This window comes from Eriocheir sinensis, unplaced genomic scaffold (assembly GCF_024679095.1).
Source record: "Eriocheir sinensis breed Jianghai 21 unplaced genomic scaffold, ASM2467909v1 Scaffold154, whole genome shotgun sequence".
NCBI classification, from domain to species: Eukaryota; Metazoa; Arthropoda; class Malacostraca; order Decapoda; family Varunidae; genus Eriocheir; species Eriocheir sinensis.
In genome coordinates, this window is record NW_026110895.1 from 2804 (window position 1) to 19530 (window position 16727).

General features: G+C 44.6%; 2 protein-coding genes across 2 annotated transcripts in view; both read left to right on the forward strand.

Moving 5' to 3' along the window:
• The first annotated feature begins 1188 nt into the window (after positions 1-1188).
• Positions 1189-3832, forward strand: LOC126990304 (protocadherin Fat 1-like). Its single transcript, XM_050848873.1, has 5 exons — positions 1189-1327; positions 1451-1587; positions 1688-1808; positions 1928-2163; positions 3704-3832. Exons 1-5 carry the CDS (start codon positions 1189-1191, stop codon positions 3707-3709), a joined length of 639 nt encoding a protein of 212 aa, XP_050704830.1. The 3' UTR covers positions 3710-3832.
• The window catches only part of LOC126990307 (fat-like cadherin-related tumor suppressor homolog), a 35957-nt gene continuing 22957 nt past the window's right edge, over positions 3728-16727 (forward strand). Inside the window, 12 exon segments of the mRNA XM_050848876.1 lie at positions 3728-3867; positions 4710-4918; positions 7580-7724; positions 9379-9540; positions 11737-11993; positions 12300-12434; positions 12536-12782; positions 12906-13042; positions 13143-13263; positions 13383-13615; positions 14467-14653; positions 15500-15697. Coding sequence (XP_050704833.1) covers positions 4754-4918; positions 7580-7724; positions 9379-9540; positions 11737-11993; positions 12300-12434; positions 12536-12782; positions 12906-13042; positions 13143-13263; positions 13383-13615; positions 14467-14653; positions 15500-15697 — 1987 coding nt within the window. The 5' untranslated portion in view covers positions 3728-3867; positions 4710-4753.

The window sequence follows — 16727 nt, forward strand, 5'->3', positions numbered from 1 at the left end:
AGCAAAGACGCTGTTGAAGCAAGCAGTGTCCATAAAATGAAGGAAATTCTGGACAAATATAGAGTGGGAGACAGGACTGACTGAGATTGAGCTCTGGCCATGTATACTACAAATAAGTAAATACAAATAGGTAAATACACACACAGACACATTACAGTACTGGGAAATCATACACTCATTTTCTCAGATAACACATACTAGCACACACATCACAATCTGCACCTCATAACATTCTGGCCCCAGCTAGCCACCTTCTGTATGCTCAAAGTCTTGCCTTGTGTTGGCAGGCAATGTGATCACGTCCCTGTGGATGGCGGGGCCACAGTCAGTGCAGTACCTGATCATGGTGGACGAGGGCATGAAGGCAGCCAGTGAGGAGAGGGAGTCTGGGGAGAGTTCAGGGCCCTTCACCGTGACCTCCACTGGCCTGGTGGTGGTGCACAGGGCCCTGGACCATGAGCGGCGACGCACAGCACATCAACATCACCAACCGTACACTGACCACGCCGCCCACGGTGGACTACATGACCATCTCTGTGGTGGTGAGTTTATGGCAGGAAGCAGCAAGTTTTGGTCTCTTGTCTGTATTGTTGATTAGGGTTTGGATTATGGGCTGAAATGAGGGTCAATGAAAGACGTTTTAATATATTGGTCTTGAACTGATTGGGTCTTGCTCTGGCATGACCAACAGGTGATGGGTGTGAATGATGGCAGAGTGCATGAAGTTTTGATCTCTTATCCTTATGGTTGATTACGGTTTGGATTTTGGGCTGAAATGACAGTCAAAGAAAGACATTTTAATTTATGGATTTTGAATTGGTTGGGTCTTGTTCTGGAATGACCAACAGGTGATGGACGTGAATGACTGCCCTCCACGCTTCTCTGAGTCCGGCTACACAGCCCTGGTGGCCGAGAACAGCGAGGTGGGCGCCACTATCACCATCCTCACGGCCGCTGATGACGATGAAGGAAACCATGGCCAGGTAAATGTTGCCTGTGTCTCCATGTTATTTTCAGTCCATGAAAACATTCTCCAGAATAAATTATTAAATGTCTGCTCTGCTCTGCTCTTCCTCCTCAGATCCAGTACAGCCTCGGCCCCGATGAAAGCGCTGTAGTGAAGTCAACTTTCCGCATTGATCCACACACTGGGACGTTGTCCTGGCGGCCCCGCTGGACCGCGAGACCATGGCCCAGTACTCCTTCACCGTCACTGCCACTGACGGGAGCCCCAAGCCTCTGTCCACCAGCACAAGAGTCACTGTACTGGTCAAGGACTACAACGACAACCCTCCAGTGTTCACCAAAGACACTTACGTCACTGGTGGTGAGGCACTACAAGGGTTTTATAGATAAGTGATTGACAGGAAATTGATTTTCTCTGTAATATGTCATTGGCTGTGAAGGTTTTATATATCTACATTGCCAAATTAGTTTTGTTTGACGCCAGTGCCTGAGGACACCGCCACGGGCACGGCGGTGGTGGAGCTCAGCGTGACGGACGCCGACGAGTCTGTGGCCGAACTTGACTTCTTCATCACCGGCGGCGACCCTGGCGGCCAATTCCTGGTGCACGCCTCAGGGGAGGTGGGTGGGAGGGATGGTGAGACACAACAACAATGGTGACCTGCCAACAACGAAACTGTTCTTTAACGAGAGAGTCATGTTGCTGTGGTCCATATTCCAGGTGTACGTGGCCGGTGAGCTGGACCGGGAGAGGCAGGCCAAGTACACCCTCACCCTCACCGTCACCGACGGGAAGTTTACGGCCAACACGACTGTTACTGTGACAGTCATTGACATCAACGGTTGGTGACAGTATAGTCTTGCCTGAGATGATAATGGATAATGTATGGTAATAGGTCATGAATTAAGTAAACAGAGTGTCTAGCACTTCTGTGACTCACACTGGTGTACTTCACGACAGACAACGGTCTGGTGTGCAAGGAGCCAATCTACCGTCGGGAGATCTCTGAGGATGCCACCCCAGGCACCCAGGTGGCCTCTGTTGTGTCCTGGGATGCCGATGAAGGCACTGCTGCCTGGAGCCGCTACATTCTCACCGGGGACAGCGCCCACCACTTCAGTATTGACCAGCTGAATGGCCATGTGGCCACAGCCACCCAGCTGGACAGAGAGGCACGGGACCACTACCACCTCACTGTAGGTATTCACACACACACACACACACACACACAAAAAAAAAAAAGGGCTATCAGAAAGCTGGAAAGGATACAGAGAATTGCAACTTAAATGGTCTCAGAACTCTCAAATATGATGTATGAAGACAGATTGAAGGAGATGGACTTGACGACACTGGAACAAAGAAGGGAGAGAGATCTGATCATGCTGTAGGCTATAGGTTGGTAAATAAGTTTGATGAGGTGGATAGAGATGATATCTTCTTAACTGCGAGAATGCAGGGGCTGAGAGGACATAGGGAGAAACTTAATAAAGGAACCTGTTTGAGTGACTTAAAACAAGTATAGTTTTCCACATAGAAGTGTTAACACCTGGAACAGTTTGCGGGGAGAAGTGGTGGAGGCGAACAGTGTCCAACAATTGAAGGGAAGGTTGGATAAATGTAGATATGGAGACGGGACTGTTAGAGCTTAGCTCGGGCCTGGTAGACTACAAATAGGTAAATACACACACACACACACACACACACATAGCAAGAAATTGAGAAAGGAGACTTGTTTGAAAGACATAAAGAAGTACAGTTTTCCATACTGAAGTGTGAATATATATATGAAAGGGACTAAACAAAGACATTGTTGAAGCGGGCAGTGTCCAAAAAATGAAGGAAACGTTGGACAAATAAAAGATAGCAAGGGATATACCTTCTTCTCAGTGTGGCAGATTTTAAGGAGGCCCAAGACAGTCAGCTATATTCAAGTTTTCATATTGTTCTCTCCCATCTCACCTTGTAAGGCACTGATAGGTAGACAGCATGTATAATAAGCAACACCAGCAAAGTCCTCAAGCAGCCCAGTCAGCCACAAACACCCAGACCTTACCTAGGCATTATAGCAGGAAATGAGCACTATCTTTGTAACATATTACAACATCGCAATGCCTATCATATATCTTACCAAACAGTGCCATACAACCTCACTGTATTTTTATCCTCCTCAGGTTTAATTGCACTCTCTACAAAGCTTACATGGCAGAAAACTCTTCTCAACCTTCTCATCAACCATTGGAACACACTACATTGCACTAGCTACCACACATCCTACCAAGCAGTGCCATACAACCTCACTGTCTGTTTATACTCCTCAGATTTAATCGCACTCTACGAAGCTTACCTGGAGGAAAACTCTTCTCCTCAACCTTCTTATCGACCATTGGAACACAATACATTGCACTACCTACCACACATCCTACCAAGCAGTGCCGTACAACCTCAGTGTCCGTATATCCTCCTCAGATTTAATCGCACTCTCTATGAAGACTACATGGAGGAAAACTCTTCTCCTCAACCTTCTCATCAACCATTGGAACACACTACATTGCACTAGCTATCATACATCATACAACCTCAGTGTCTGTTTATATTCCTCAGGTTTAATCGCACTCTCTATGAAGACTACATGGAGGAAAACTCTTCTCCTCAACCTTATCATCAACCATTGGAACACACTACATTGCACTAGCTATCATACATCATACAACCTCAGTGTCTGTTTATATTCCTCAGGTTTAATCGCACTCTATATGAAGCTTACGTGGAGGAAAATTCATCTCCTGGCCAGCTAGTCATCAACCTGGTGGCCACGGACCTTGATGCCTGGGACCTGGGCAAGCTGCAGTACACCATCCTGCACCAGACTTCAGAGGGAGCCTTCACCGTGGACAAAGAAGGTAGAGAGAGACATTGGTATTCTTAGACAATTTCATTTCTCACATCAACTTTTCTAAAGGTCAAAAAGGGGATCAATCAGGTTCTAATGAGTGTTTCTTTAGGTTCACGGTACAGAAGAAGAGTCAAACTAACACCGGGGTCTTAAAACTACCCCTGGAAATGAGCAAAACTCCTACGAAAGCCTTGTCAAATATGTGAACTTGGGAGACAAAATGTTTAGTAATACGGCCCATTGAATTTGCTTGTACTATACTTTTGAATTTTAGGTTCCTGCAGTAAGAGATTTCATTTGAAGGTTTGATGTATGAATGTTGTTGTTGATAGTATTAGTAGGAGTAGTAAAAGTAGTTGTAGTCATAGTAGTAACAGTAATGGTAGCAATAAAAGGTTAAGGAGATAAAAAAAAAGGATGGAAAACATGCTCTTCAAGTCATATTTTATTGAAGTTTTCCCTGAGACAGCATTACAGTAGCTTGTTTATTTAACTACATTTTAAACCTCAAGGAACCACATCACTAGAGCATACTGTTGTGAGGCTTTGAATGAAAGATACCCTAAACTTACCCAAACTTAACAAAACGCCGACGATTACCAAACAGTCACCATATGTCTTGACTCGGAAAAATCACATTTACATCCTTACTAAAGAAACTTTCTATATAACCTGAAACTGGCATCTCTTTTGGCCATTTTTTACTTCTATCCTTTTTTTAGGAGCAGCGTTTAGCAGGCTTTTTTCTACACTTTTATGCCCCTGAGCTGCTTCCTTTTCTGTAAAAAAAAAAAAAAGGGGACCTCATTCTTTGTTAATTTATACCATACAAACTTCACCCCTTCCCAGGCAACCTATACACTGAGACACCTCTGGATCGCGAGTCCCTGCCCATGCACAGCCTCAAGGTGTCTGTGATGGACGAGGGGGGCCGGGCCAGCTTCACGGCGGTGCGTGTGACGGTCCGCGACAAGAACGACAACCCACCAGTCTTCACGTTGCCGGAGTATCAGGCGAACATCAACACTGACTTGGCTCCCAGGACAACCATTCTCAAGGTGGGGAACACTGGGCAGGGAGGAGTTGGGCCCCGTTCACACCGTGGCAACGCTGGGCCATGACAACTCAGCGACTTTTAGGCCCCCATCACACTGTGCCGACTCGGCATCTGACAATCGTTTCTAGACCTCTTTCCGACCATGTGCGACCCTTTCACATCAGCATTTCACACCCAAGACCTTGTGTGCCCTTATTCGCTGGGTTGTCATGGCCCAGAGTCAGCACAGTGTGAATGGCGCCTTAATCAACTAATTTCCTTTATGGCCTTTGGAAATATTTGTTGAGAGACCCAAAATAGTCTAAGAATGGACTGTATTGGCTATACAGGCAGCGCCACATGTGGCCACTCAACTCCAAGCTGAATTTCCCACAGAGTTCAAGTTATAGACTAGAGTGCGTCTGAGGCTGTCTCAGGGATACACGGCCATGATGCCGCCATCGCCCCCAGCCGATGATTGCACACTCTTCACTCCTACCCGATTTCAGTTTTTCTCCATGTCAAATAGTAGTCAGGAAATCGGGTAGGAGGAAAGTGTGTGCAGTCGTTGGCTTGGAGCGGTGGCGGCACCAAGGCCTTGTATCCTGGAGGCAGCCTCAGACGCACTAATACATAACTTGAGTTCTGTGGAAAGTACTGCTTTGACAGTTCACTGAGTGGCCACGTGTGGCGCTGCCTGTATAGCCAATATGGTCCATACAGGCCTGGCTTTTAGTACCCTTACCTAGCTAGTAATTTCGGTTGTTATGCTGTCTCCATTCTCTGAACAGTACCAGTAGATCTAGTTTTTAGTCTGTTATTTATTGGGCCAGTAGTCAGTGAGGCCTTTTCTTTTCTAACCTACTATTCGCTGTAAAGAACCAGTAAGTTTATTATGTAATCTGTTGTTTTTTGGGCCAGCAGGCAATGAGGGTCTTTTTTTTTTTCTTCCCTGACCTACGTATTCCTTGTAAAAAAACTCGTAAGTGTACTATTTGTTGTCTATTGCCCTGTTCCTTCTTTTATAATGTTTCTCTGGAGGTGATTAGTGTGTCATTTTAGGGCCAGCAAGCAGTGAGGTTTTTTTTTCCTTTTCTAACCTCCATATTCCCTGTAAAAAACTCGTCAGTGAAATATTTTTTGTCTGTTGCCCTGCTGCTTCTTCTCATATAAGAACATAGTCCTCTTACCACTTGATATTGACCTCTCAGCCACCCTTCTCCACTTCTATAGGAGCAGCGATTAGCGGGCCTTTTTTCTACACTTTCTTTTTGTTGGCCTTGAGCTGCTTCCTTTACTGTAGAAAAAACTCCCCTACTTTTATAGAATCAGTGTTTAGCCGACTTTTTTTTTTATTTATCTTTTGCCCTTGAGCTACTTCCTTTGCTGTAATAAAAAAAATAGAATAACTACAATATTCTGCCCCCCGCTGCACTAAACTCCATTTCACTCTACCATATAATACTGTTTTATGTGAAACTGTACTGTACCTTGATTTGCTGCACTGTGTTTCTCTATGTAGGCATCACAATGGACTGCAATGGAGCCATATTATTAACCCGTCTGCTGCGATTGGCATGGATTTTGCCTTTTGGTACCCTGATAACATATACTCCCAGGTCTTTATCTGCCTCTGTGGTGGATAGTGGAGTGTTTCCCATGTGGTATTGGTATGCTGGATTTCCCCTCCCATGGTGCATGACTTACATTTTTCTTCATTGAATTGTAGCAGCCACTTTTTGTTCCATTCCTGTAGCTTGGTGAGGTCTTGTAGGAAATCTTCAGTCAAGGTGTTGATTTGTTCCACTATGTTTCTGTATGTATGTATCACAAGGGACTGCAAGCCACCATTTCAGGCTGTATTATTAAACATTTTGGCACCCAAGCTCACATATTTGACAAGGCTTTCATATGGGTTGTGGGGATATCCAGGAGTAGTTTAATGACCCTGGTGGTAGTCTGACCCTTCCTCTGTACCATGAATCTAAAGGAACACCCATGAGAACCTGACTGATCTCCTTTTTGGCCTTTGGAAATCGATGTAAGGGAAGGAATCATCTGAGAATACCAACCTTAGTGTCAGGAAAACTGATCGATGGAACTGTATGGCTGCATTAGGCCCATATTCTCAAGCATTTCTGGGCTTACACACCCATAGGTATTTGGTAAGGCTTTTGTAGAGGTTGTGCTAGTATTTCCATGGGTAGGCCAATGAGTTTAGTTATAGTTTAATTCACAAGGCTTTCGCACCATGACTGAAAAACAATCATGTGAACTCAGCCAATCACCTCCGTGGCCTTGGGAAATATTTGTTGTGAGCCAAAAGGAGGGGAAAGGAAAGAGAAAAAAGGGAAGAGAGGGAGACAGGGAGAAGTAAAGGAAATGTCAGGTAAAGCAAGGCTACAAGGAGGAGAATATAGGAAAGAGGAAGGAGAGAGGGAAGGGGAAAGGGAAGGAAGGGAAACATAGTTTGAGAATACATGCAGTGGTTTCAGATTACCCTTACCTACTTATAGATCTTGTTTGTTATACCTCCTCCATGCTCACCATCACAGTTAGAGGCCAGTGATGCAGATGGAGTTAACAGTGAAGAATAGTTAGAGAGTACGTGCAGTGGTTCCAGATTACCCTTACCCAGCTATAGATCTCATTTGTTATACTTTCTCCATGCTTGCCATCACAGGTCGAGGCCAGTGACGCAGATGAAGGGGCAAACAGTGAAGTGAGGTACCGCATGTATGAAGCCAACAGTTCTGAGGCACTGGAGCTCTTCTCGGTCAACCCCACCACCGGCGAGGTCACCGTGGCACAGACCATCCACAGCCGAGGTAATTCATCCACTTACTCACGGTCATGGGTGAAGAGTCGGAGTTGAGTCACCAGAGTCGAACCTGAGTCTTAATATTTCCCTAACATGTTCATTTTCCATTTCTATTTTCTCAGTCATCATTTTTCTTTGTAACAGTTTGTATGTCAGTCTTCTGAGTCTTATTATTTCTCTAACGTGTTCATTTTCTATCTCCATTTCCTCTGTGTTATCAGTTTCCTTTGTAACATTTAGTATTTCCTGCTGCCTCAAAACAATTATTCCAACAACCTAAGGACCATATTTTTATACATTTCAGTGCCCAAGCTCACATACTTGACAAGGCTTTCGTAGGATTCCTAGGTGTTTCCATGGATACTAGTGGTAGATTGATGAAGCTTTTATAACTTGGACCTACAAAGCTACTCATTAGAACCTGATTAACCCGTCCGCTGCAATTGGCACGGATTTGGCTTTCACTGGTAGCCTGGTAGCATATACTCCCTGTGGGTAGTAGAGTGTTTGTTTCCCATGTGGTATTGGTATGCTGGATATCCCCTCCCAAGGTGCATGACTTTACATTTTTCTTCATTGAATTGTTGCAGCCACTTTTTGTTCCATTCCTGTAGCTTGGTGATGTCTTCTGGTAGGAAATCTGCAGTCAAGGGGTTAACCTGGTAGCAGCGACGGGCCAAATTTCTGGCTTTACCGTGTAGCAGCGATGGGCCAAATTTGTGCCATGATATAAACCCCCCCAAAATAGATGATACATAAACTGATCACAAATGCATTGATATACATTATGAAATGGTTTGTGTGAGAGATGATTTTTTCTCAATTTTCTCGCTAAGAGGGACCAATAAGAAACATGATCCCCGCTGCTTCCCGGGTTAATCTTTCTCAGCCTTTGGAAATACCTGATGTGAGAGTCAGAAGTGTATAATACTGATCTGAGGCGCCTTACACTTCCTGCTGTCTGCTAATGCTCTGCCAGGCTGTGTCATCTTCGTGCACAAGTACTACATCTACCTCTCCAAAATTACACATGCTTTCTTTATATTCTTTACTGATGCGGGTCCGGAGCGTGTCTGGGTTAGGATAGTTACTACAGTGAGCAGTTTTATATCTTGAGCCGTCTGCTTTACTGTAAAGAAATTGAGCTTGAATGCACAAGTGAGTAGCGGGCTTTTTTTTTTTTTTTTTTTTTTTTTTTTTGCTTTCAATGTAAAAAAATATGTCCAAAAATAGCATTAAACTTTAATATTTTTTTACCTTTTTTTTTTTTTTTTTTTTTTTTTCCGTCTCCTTTACTCTAAAAAGTGTGAGTTTGGATGCACAAGTGATTATCGTATATAGAGAGACTGTTCCATTAGTTCCATGAGTAGCAGTGAACTCCCAAATTTTTGTATCTTTTCTTGACTTTTTTGTTGAGCTGTTTTCTTTACTCTAAAAAGTGTGAGTTTGGATGCACAAGTGATTATCGTATATAGAGAGACTGCTCCATTAGTTCCATGAGTAGCAGTGAACTCCCAAATTTTTGTATCTTTTCTTGACTTTTTTGTTGAGCTGTTTTCTTTACTCTAAAAAGTGTGAGTTTGGATGCACAAGTGATTATCGTATATAGAGAGACTGTTCCATTAGTTCCATAAGTATCAGCGAACTCCCAAATGTTACAGAAAATGAGGTGTACCAGTTTTTCATCCGTGGCGAGGACAGCGGCTCCCCCCAGCACCACTCCGACGTGCCCGTCACCATCTTCCTGCTGCCCCCTCATGAGAACCCCCCGCACTGCGCCAGGAAGTATGCACAGTTCTTCATCAGGGAGGACGCCCCCAGCGGTGAGCACCCACAGCTATCAGTAATATGACACACACACACACACACACACACACACACACATAAAAAAATAAGATAAAATTAAAAAGTCACTGGTAAAATGCATATTATTTAAGAAAATACAAGGAAGGAAACAATATGCAGATCACTTGGCACACACACACACACACACACACACACACACACACACACACACACACAGGCATTTGATAAGAGACTGATGTGGAAATTAGAAAATAGAGGAGGATTGGGAGAAAAATGACTATGGATGAAAAATTACCTGACAAACAAAGAAATGAGAACCGTGTTGAAAGGTGAGATATCAGAATGGAGAACGGTCACAAGTGACGTTCCACAAGGGTCAGTGTTAGCGAATATTATGTTTTTAATATTTATAGATGATATGCCAGAAAAAGTAAAGAGTTACAAGGGTATGTTTGCAGATGACACCAAACTGCTTAGAAAAATAAGAGATGAAGATGATGATTGTAATAAACTACAGGAAGATTCCAATGAGATACATGAATGGAGTAAAAAATGGGAAATGAAGTTCAATGAAAAGAATTGTCACACAATGAAAATGGGCAAGAGTAAAAATAGAGCAAGTGGAGTGTGTAGGATGGGAGGGACAATCATCGATACAGTGAAGGAAGAAAAAGACTTTGGAATTATAATACAAGATACACTAACATCTGAGAAGCACATAAATAAGATATTTGGAGAAACATATATACCGTATTTCCTGCCATATAAGACGCACTGACGTATAAGACACCTATAATTTGGCAAGATATATTTGAAAAAAAAAAAAAATTACCCTGAACTTAATGTGTGTGCAGTATTACATTTGGCCACCTTACTTACAATTATGACTATGATACCGTATGTTGCTTTGTGTCCATCTCTGTGTTCAAAGTGTTCCACTGTTGGGTGAAGAATTACAGTGCTCTTACCCCGAGCAGCTGTGACTTTGAAATGGTAAACAAAAGGGTTGGTTGGTAAATTCACTCACTGCACAGTGTGCAGGCGGTAACTTTCATTGTGCTACTGAAGGAACTAATCACACGGGGATGCTACGTTCGATGGGCCATCTTGGTCTTGATCTTGACTTTCAGGGACTGTATACCTACTTTCAAGTAGAAATAGATGTTGATTAACCCCTTAATGACGATGATGCCGCTGGCATCATATAGTTCTATCAGACATGGGCAACGAGCATGACGCCAGCGCTGGAGAGTGAGAAGCTTTCCAAAATTTGAAGGGCGCGTGTAACTATAGGTCTCTGTCGATGCTGAGTGACTAACTGGCACCTCTTTTGTTCCTGCGATGTCCCCCACCACCATTCCGTGCAAAAAATAGTCTACAGCTCCTGCCTACACATCATGGCATCTGTAGAGCAATTCTGTTCCCTCAGCCGTCCTTTTTTTGGCGGTCTTCTTTTAGTTTCTACTTGTAGTGTGCGTACTGAGCGTAGTCTTGACACCTCCACTGATTTACGTGATGTTCAAGATGGACCAGTATCTAGTTCAAAGGAGTGGGAGCGGAAGTTGTAATTTTTTGGGAATCATGGAATTCCAGCTAAACGGTCTGTCCAAATAATAATCTGATTTCACAGTTGAATTATACGGATGATTCTCTACAACTTTTATTCAATGAGATTCATTCCAGAATGAAAAAACTACAAAAAATTACCAAAAATATTTTTCGAGTTTCACTGCAACTTTGGCTCTCCGTAGGCATTAATTTCCGGGTCAAAGTGGAATGGAAGTGTTGGATAGGAATGATTTAATCGAGACTGAAGGGAGGAGGCAACTAAGAGGACACAGTAAGAAACTGAGAAAGAGGACTTGTTTGAAAAACCTAAAGAAGTTCAGTTTTCCATACAGGAGTGTGAATACATGGAATGGACTTAGCAAAGACGTTGTTGAAGCAAGCAGTGTCCATAAAATGAAGGAAATTCTGGACAAATATAGAGTGGGAGACAGGACTGACTGAGATTGAGCTCTGGCCATGTATACTACAAATAAGTAAATACAAATAGGTAAATACACACACAGACACATTACAGTACTGGGAAATCATACACTCATTTCCTCAGATAACACATACTAGCACACACATCACAATCTGCACCTCATAACATTCTGGCCCCAGCTAGCCACCTTCTGTATGCTCAAAGTCTTGCCTTGTGTTGGCAGGCAATGTGATCACGTCCCTGTGGATGGCGGGGCCACAGTCAGTGCAGTACCTGATCATGGTGGACGAGGGCATGAAGGCAGCCAGTGAGGAGAGGGAGTCTGGGGAGAGTTCAGGGCCCTTCACCGTGACCTCCACTGGCCTGGTGGTGGTGCACAGGGCCCTGGACCATGAGCGGCGACGCACACATCACATCAGCGTCACCAACCGTACACTGACCATGCCGCCCACGGTGGACTACATGACCATCTCTGTGGTGGTGAGTTTATGGCAGGAAGCAGCAAGTTTTGGTCTCTTGTCTGTATTGTTGATTAGGGTTTGGATTATGGGCTGAAATGAGGGTCAATGAAAGACGTTTTAATATATTGGTCTTGAACTGATTGGGTCTTGCTCTGGCATGACCAACAGGTGATGGGTGTGAATGATGGCAGAGTGCATGAAGTTTTGATCTCTTATCCTTATGGTTGATTACGGTTTGGATTTTGGGCTGAAATGACAGTCAAAGAAAGACATTTTAATTTATGGATTTTGAATTGGTTGGGTCTTGTTCTGGAATGACCAACAGGTGATGGACGTGAATGACTGCCCTCCACGCTTCTCTGAGTCCGGCTACACAGCCCTGGTGGCCGAGAACAGCGAGGTGGGCGCCACCGTCACCATCCTCACGGCCGCTGATGACGATGAAGGAAACCATGGCCAGGTAGATGTTGCCTGTGTCTCCATGTTATTTTCAGTCCATGAAAACATTCTCCAGAATAAATTATTAAATGTCTGCTCTGCTCTCTGCTCTTCCCTCCTCAGATCCAGTACAGCCTCGGCCCCGATGAAAGCGCTGTAGTGAAGTCAACTTTCCGCATTGATCCACACACTGGGACGCTGACCCTGGCGGCCCCGCTGGACCGCGAGACCATGGCCCAGTACTCCTTCACCGTCACTGCCACTGACGGGGGCCCCAAGCCTCTGTCCACCAGCACAAGAGTCACTGTACTGGTCAAGGACTACAACGACAACCCTCCAGTGTTCACCAAAGACACTTACGTCACTGCTGGTGAGGCACTACAAGGGTTTTGTAGATAAATGATTGACAGGAAATTGATTTTCTCTGTAATATGTCATTGGCTGTGAAGGTTTTATATATCTACATTGACAAATTAATTTTGTTTGACGCCAGTGCCTGAGGACACCGCCACGGGCACGGCGGTGGTGGAGCTCAGCGTGACGGACGCCGACGAGTCTGTGGCCGAACTTGACTTCTTCATCACCGGCGGCGACCCTGACGGCCAATTCCTGGTGCACGCCTCAGGGGAGGTGGGTGGGAGGGATGGTGAGACACAACAACAATGGTGACCTGCTAACAACGAAACTGTTCCTTAACGAGAGAGTCATGTTGCTGTGGTCCATATTCCAGGTGTACGTGGCCGGTGAGCTGGACCGGGAGAGGCAGGCCGAGTACACCCTCACCGTCACCATCACCGACGGGAAGTTTACGGCCAACACGACTGTTACTGTGACAGTCATTGACATCAACGGTTGGTGACAGTATAGTCTTGCCTGAAATGATAATGGATAATGTATGGTAATAGGTCATGAATTAAGTAAGCAGAGTGTCTAGCACTTCTGTGACTCACACTGGTGTGCTTCACGACAGACAACGGTCCGGTGTGCAAGGAGCCAATCTACCGCCAGATCTCCGAGGACGCCACCCCAGGCACCCACGTGGTCTCTGTTGTGTCCTGGGATGCCGATGAAGGCACTGCTGCCTGGAGCCGCTACATTCTCACTGGGGACAGCGCCCACCACTTCAGTATTGACCAGCTGAATGGCCACGTGGCCACAGCCACCCAGCTGGACAGAGAGGCACGGGACCACTACCACCTCACTGTAAGTATTCACACAACACACACACACACACACACACACACAAAAAAAAAAAAAAGGGCTATCAGAAAGCTGGAAAGGATATAGAGAATTGCAACTTAAATGGTCTCAGAACTCTCAAATATGATGTATGAAGACAGATTGAAGGAGATGGACTTGACGACACTGGAACAAAGAAGGGAGAGAGATCTGATCATGCTGTAGGCTATAGGTTGGTAAATAAGTTTGATGAGGTGGATAGAGATGATATCTTCTTAACTGCGAGAATGCAGGGGCTGAGAGGACATAGGGAGAAACTTAATAAAGGAACCTGTTTGAGTGACTTAAAACAAGTATAGTTTTCCACATAGAAGTGTTAACACCTGGAACAGTTTGTGGGGAGAAGTGGTGGAGGCGAACAGTGTCCAACAATTGAAGGGAAGGTTGGATAAATGTAGATATGGAGACGGGACTGTTAGAGCTTAGCTCGGGCCTGGTAGACTACAAATAGGTAAATACACACACACACACACACACACACACACACACACACACATAGCAAGAAATTGAGAAAGGAGACTTGTTTGAAAGACATAAAGAAGTACAGTTTTCCATACTGAAGTGTGAATATATATATGAAAGGGACTAAACAAAGACATTGTTGAAGCGGGCAGTGTCCAAAAAATGAAGGAAACGTTGGACAAATATAGATTGGGAGACAGGACTATCCGAGCTTGAGTTCAGGCCCTGTACACTACAAATAGGTAAATACACACACTGGCCTTTCATGGCTCAGTAATAATAGTAATAACAATATTAATACTAGTTGTAGCCAGGTTAGGGTAATGGTGCCTATGATGAGTCCAAAACTCCAGGTCCAGGTTGTAGTGGAGGACTGGGAGCACAAGGCCTGGCAGTGTGAGGTGGTGGTGGAGGTCCTGGTGACGGACACCAACGACAACCCCCCGTCCTTCTCCCTGGCCACCCACGCCGCCACCCTGCTGGAGGACGCGCCCATCAACACCATCGTCCTCAAGACGTCTGCCACGGACCCTGACCTCGGTAAAGGTTTTGTTGTGGCAGGGGATCAGGTCTGGGTTTTTATTTTTTTTTTTTTTTTTTTTTTTTTTTTACATCAAGGGAGGCAGCTCAAGGGCAAAAATCTCACTCCCTTTTTCCTTGCTGTTCATGCCCCTCACAAAAGACACGGGTATTAGGGCTTTTATGCTGTTCTGTGAGGCCCATGATCAGTAATGTGTGATAATGATAATGAGAATAATAATGATCATAATAATTAGACTCATAGCACTCGGAGAGTGCACACCTCCGCCAAAGATCATCTTGAAAATTGGTATGGGCATCAACTGTGACCTTATGCATCATATGGAAGCATTTGTTTCGAAATTTGATGAAATTCTTTTTTTTTTTTTTAACTCTGACCTAGGCAAACTTTTTGAGGTCAAAGGTCAAGGCCATCATGTGAAAGCATTTGTTTCGAAATTTGATTTTTTTTTTTTTTTAACTGACCTTGAGCAAACTTTTTGAGGTCAAGGTCAAAGGTCAAGATCAAGGCCGTTCAAGGTGCATCTTTCCATGCGCTAAAATATGAACCAAGTCTGAAGTCTGTGATGAGGAGAACTGTTAAGTTATGGCCAAAAATATGTAAATCTGACGTTTTGTGCGACCTTGACCTTGACCTTTGACATAAAGAAATTAATGGGTTCTATTCTGGATGGACACGAAGCTTCCCTGAAAAATTGGTTGAAATATCCACAAAATTGTGCACAGGAGACTGTTCACGAACAAACGAACAAATAAACATACCGACCGGACCGAAAGTATAACCTCCTCCCAACTTCGTTGGCGGAGGTAATAATAATAAGAAGAACGTCTCCTCTGTACCCCCAGGCATCAATCGACAGCTGCTGTACAACTTTGTGGACTCAGCGGAGGGCCACTTCACCATTGACGAGATGGAGGGTGTGGTCAGCCTGGCCCGGCCCCTGGACCGTGAGACAAGGGACTCCTACAGCCTGACAGTGTGCACCGTGGACCAGGGAAGCCCACCGCTGTCATCCACCACGCAGCTCATCGTCACAGTCTCAGGTTTGTGACGTGCCGCTGCCCTGCACTGCCCTCCCAAAGTGTCTAGTGGGGCATAAGTAGGTACCAGTGGAGGTGCATGGGCCATTAGAGACACACTTATTACAGAAATCTGTCATGCACAAACTAGTACCCAAAACAGAACAAATCTATCAAAAAATACTAAGAAGTTTAGGATATTTTTTTTGTCTCTAACCCTGTAGCTGCAGGGATCATGTTTCTTATAGGCCCCTCTAAGCAAAATAAAGAGAAAAAATCATCACTCATGCAAATCATTATATTATAATATATATCAACCCATTTGTGATCAGTTTATGCATCCTCTATTTTTGGGGTTTATATCAAGACAAAAATTTGCCCTGTCGCTGGTACGCGGTAAACCATAAGCTTGGCCCGTCGCTGCTACCGAGCTAATGGAGCATGCGTCTACATTGGTTCTCATGTCCTAAGCCTTGCTAGTTTAAGACAAGAGTGGATTCCAACAGAGGATCAGATTTATGCTGAAATCCATGTTTTATATTACCCAATTTACTCAAACAGGTTTTCCTAATCATCATCATCATTTCGTTTAAAGTCCGTTTTCACTCTTCATGAGTGGTTGGGCGGTTTATGGCTCATAAATCAAGCCATTTTCAGTTTTTGGCGCAAGATTTTCTGGGTGCATGCCCTTGCACACCCAACCACTTATTTTAAATGGTGGCCCAAGCCTTTGCCTGAACGAAACAGGCAAACCCTACAAGGCAGCAGGAGCAGGGGGCTATGAAGTTTACCACCCGCTATTTCACCTGTAGCTGGAACTGGATGGCCATTGACTCTAATAAACATGAGTTCATCTGCCCTTAGAATGGTCTTGATTTTAATCCACCTGGGGGTCCAGCACACCCTCCTCACTGGTCCAAAACAAAACCAGCGGGGTTGCCGGTTTAGCCGCTGACTACCCGACCCTGTGGCTGGTTGTACTGTGTTTCATGTTACCAGTAGCAGAGCACTACCTTAACTGCCCTGACCAGACAGACAGATTTTCCTAATGGTA

What these genes read in the sequence shown, in the direction of transcription:
- LOC126990304 (XM_050848873.1), top strand. Translation starts at nt 1,189, where the DNA reads ATGGCCCAGTACTCCTTCACCGTCACTGCCACTGACGGGAGCCCCAAG. An exon ending in AGACACTTACGTCACTGGTG is followed by an intron (nt 1,328 to 1,450) that starts GTGAGGCACTAC and finishes GTTTGACGCCAG; the next exon opens with TGCCTGAGGACACCGCCACG. An exon ending in GACAGTCATTGACATCAACG is followed by an intron (nt 1,809 to 1,927) that starts GTTGGTGACAGT and finishes ACTTCACGACAG; the next exon opens with ACAACGGTCTGGTGTGCAAG.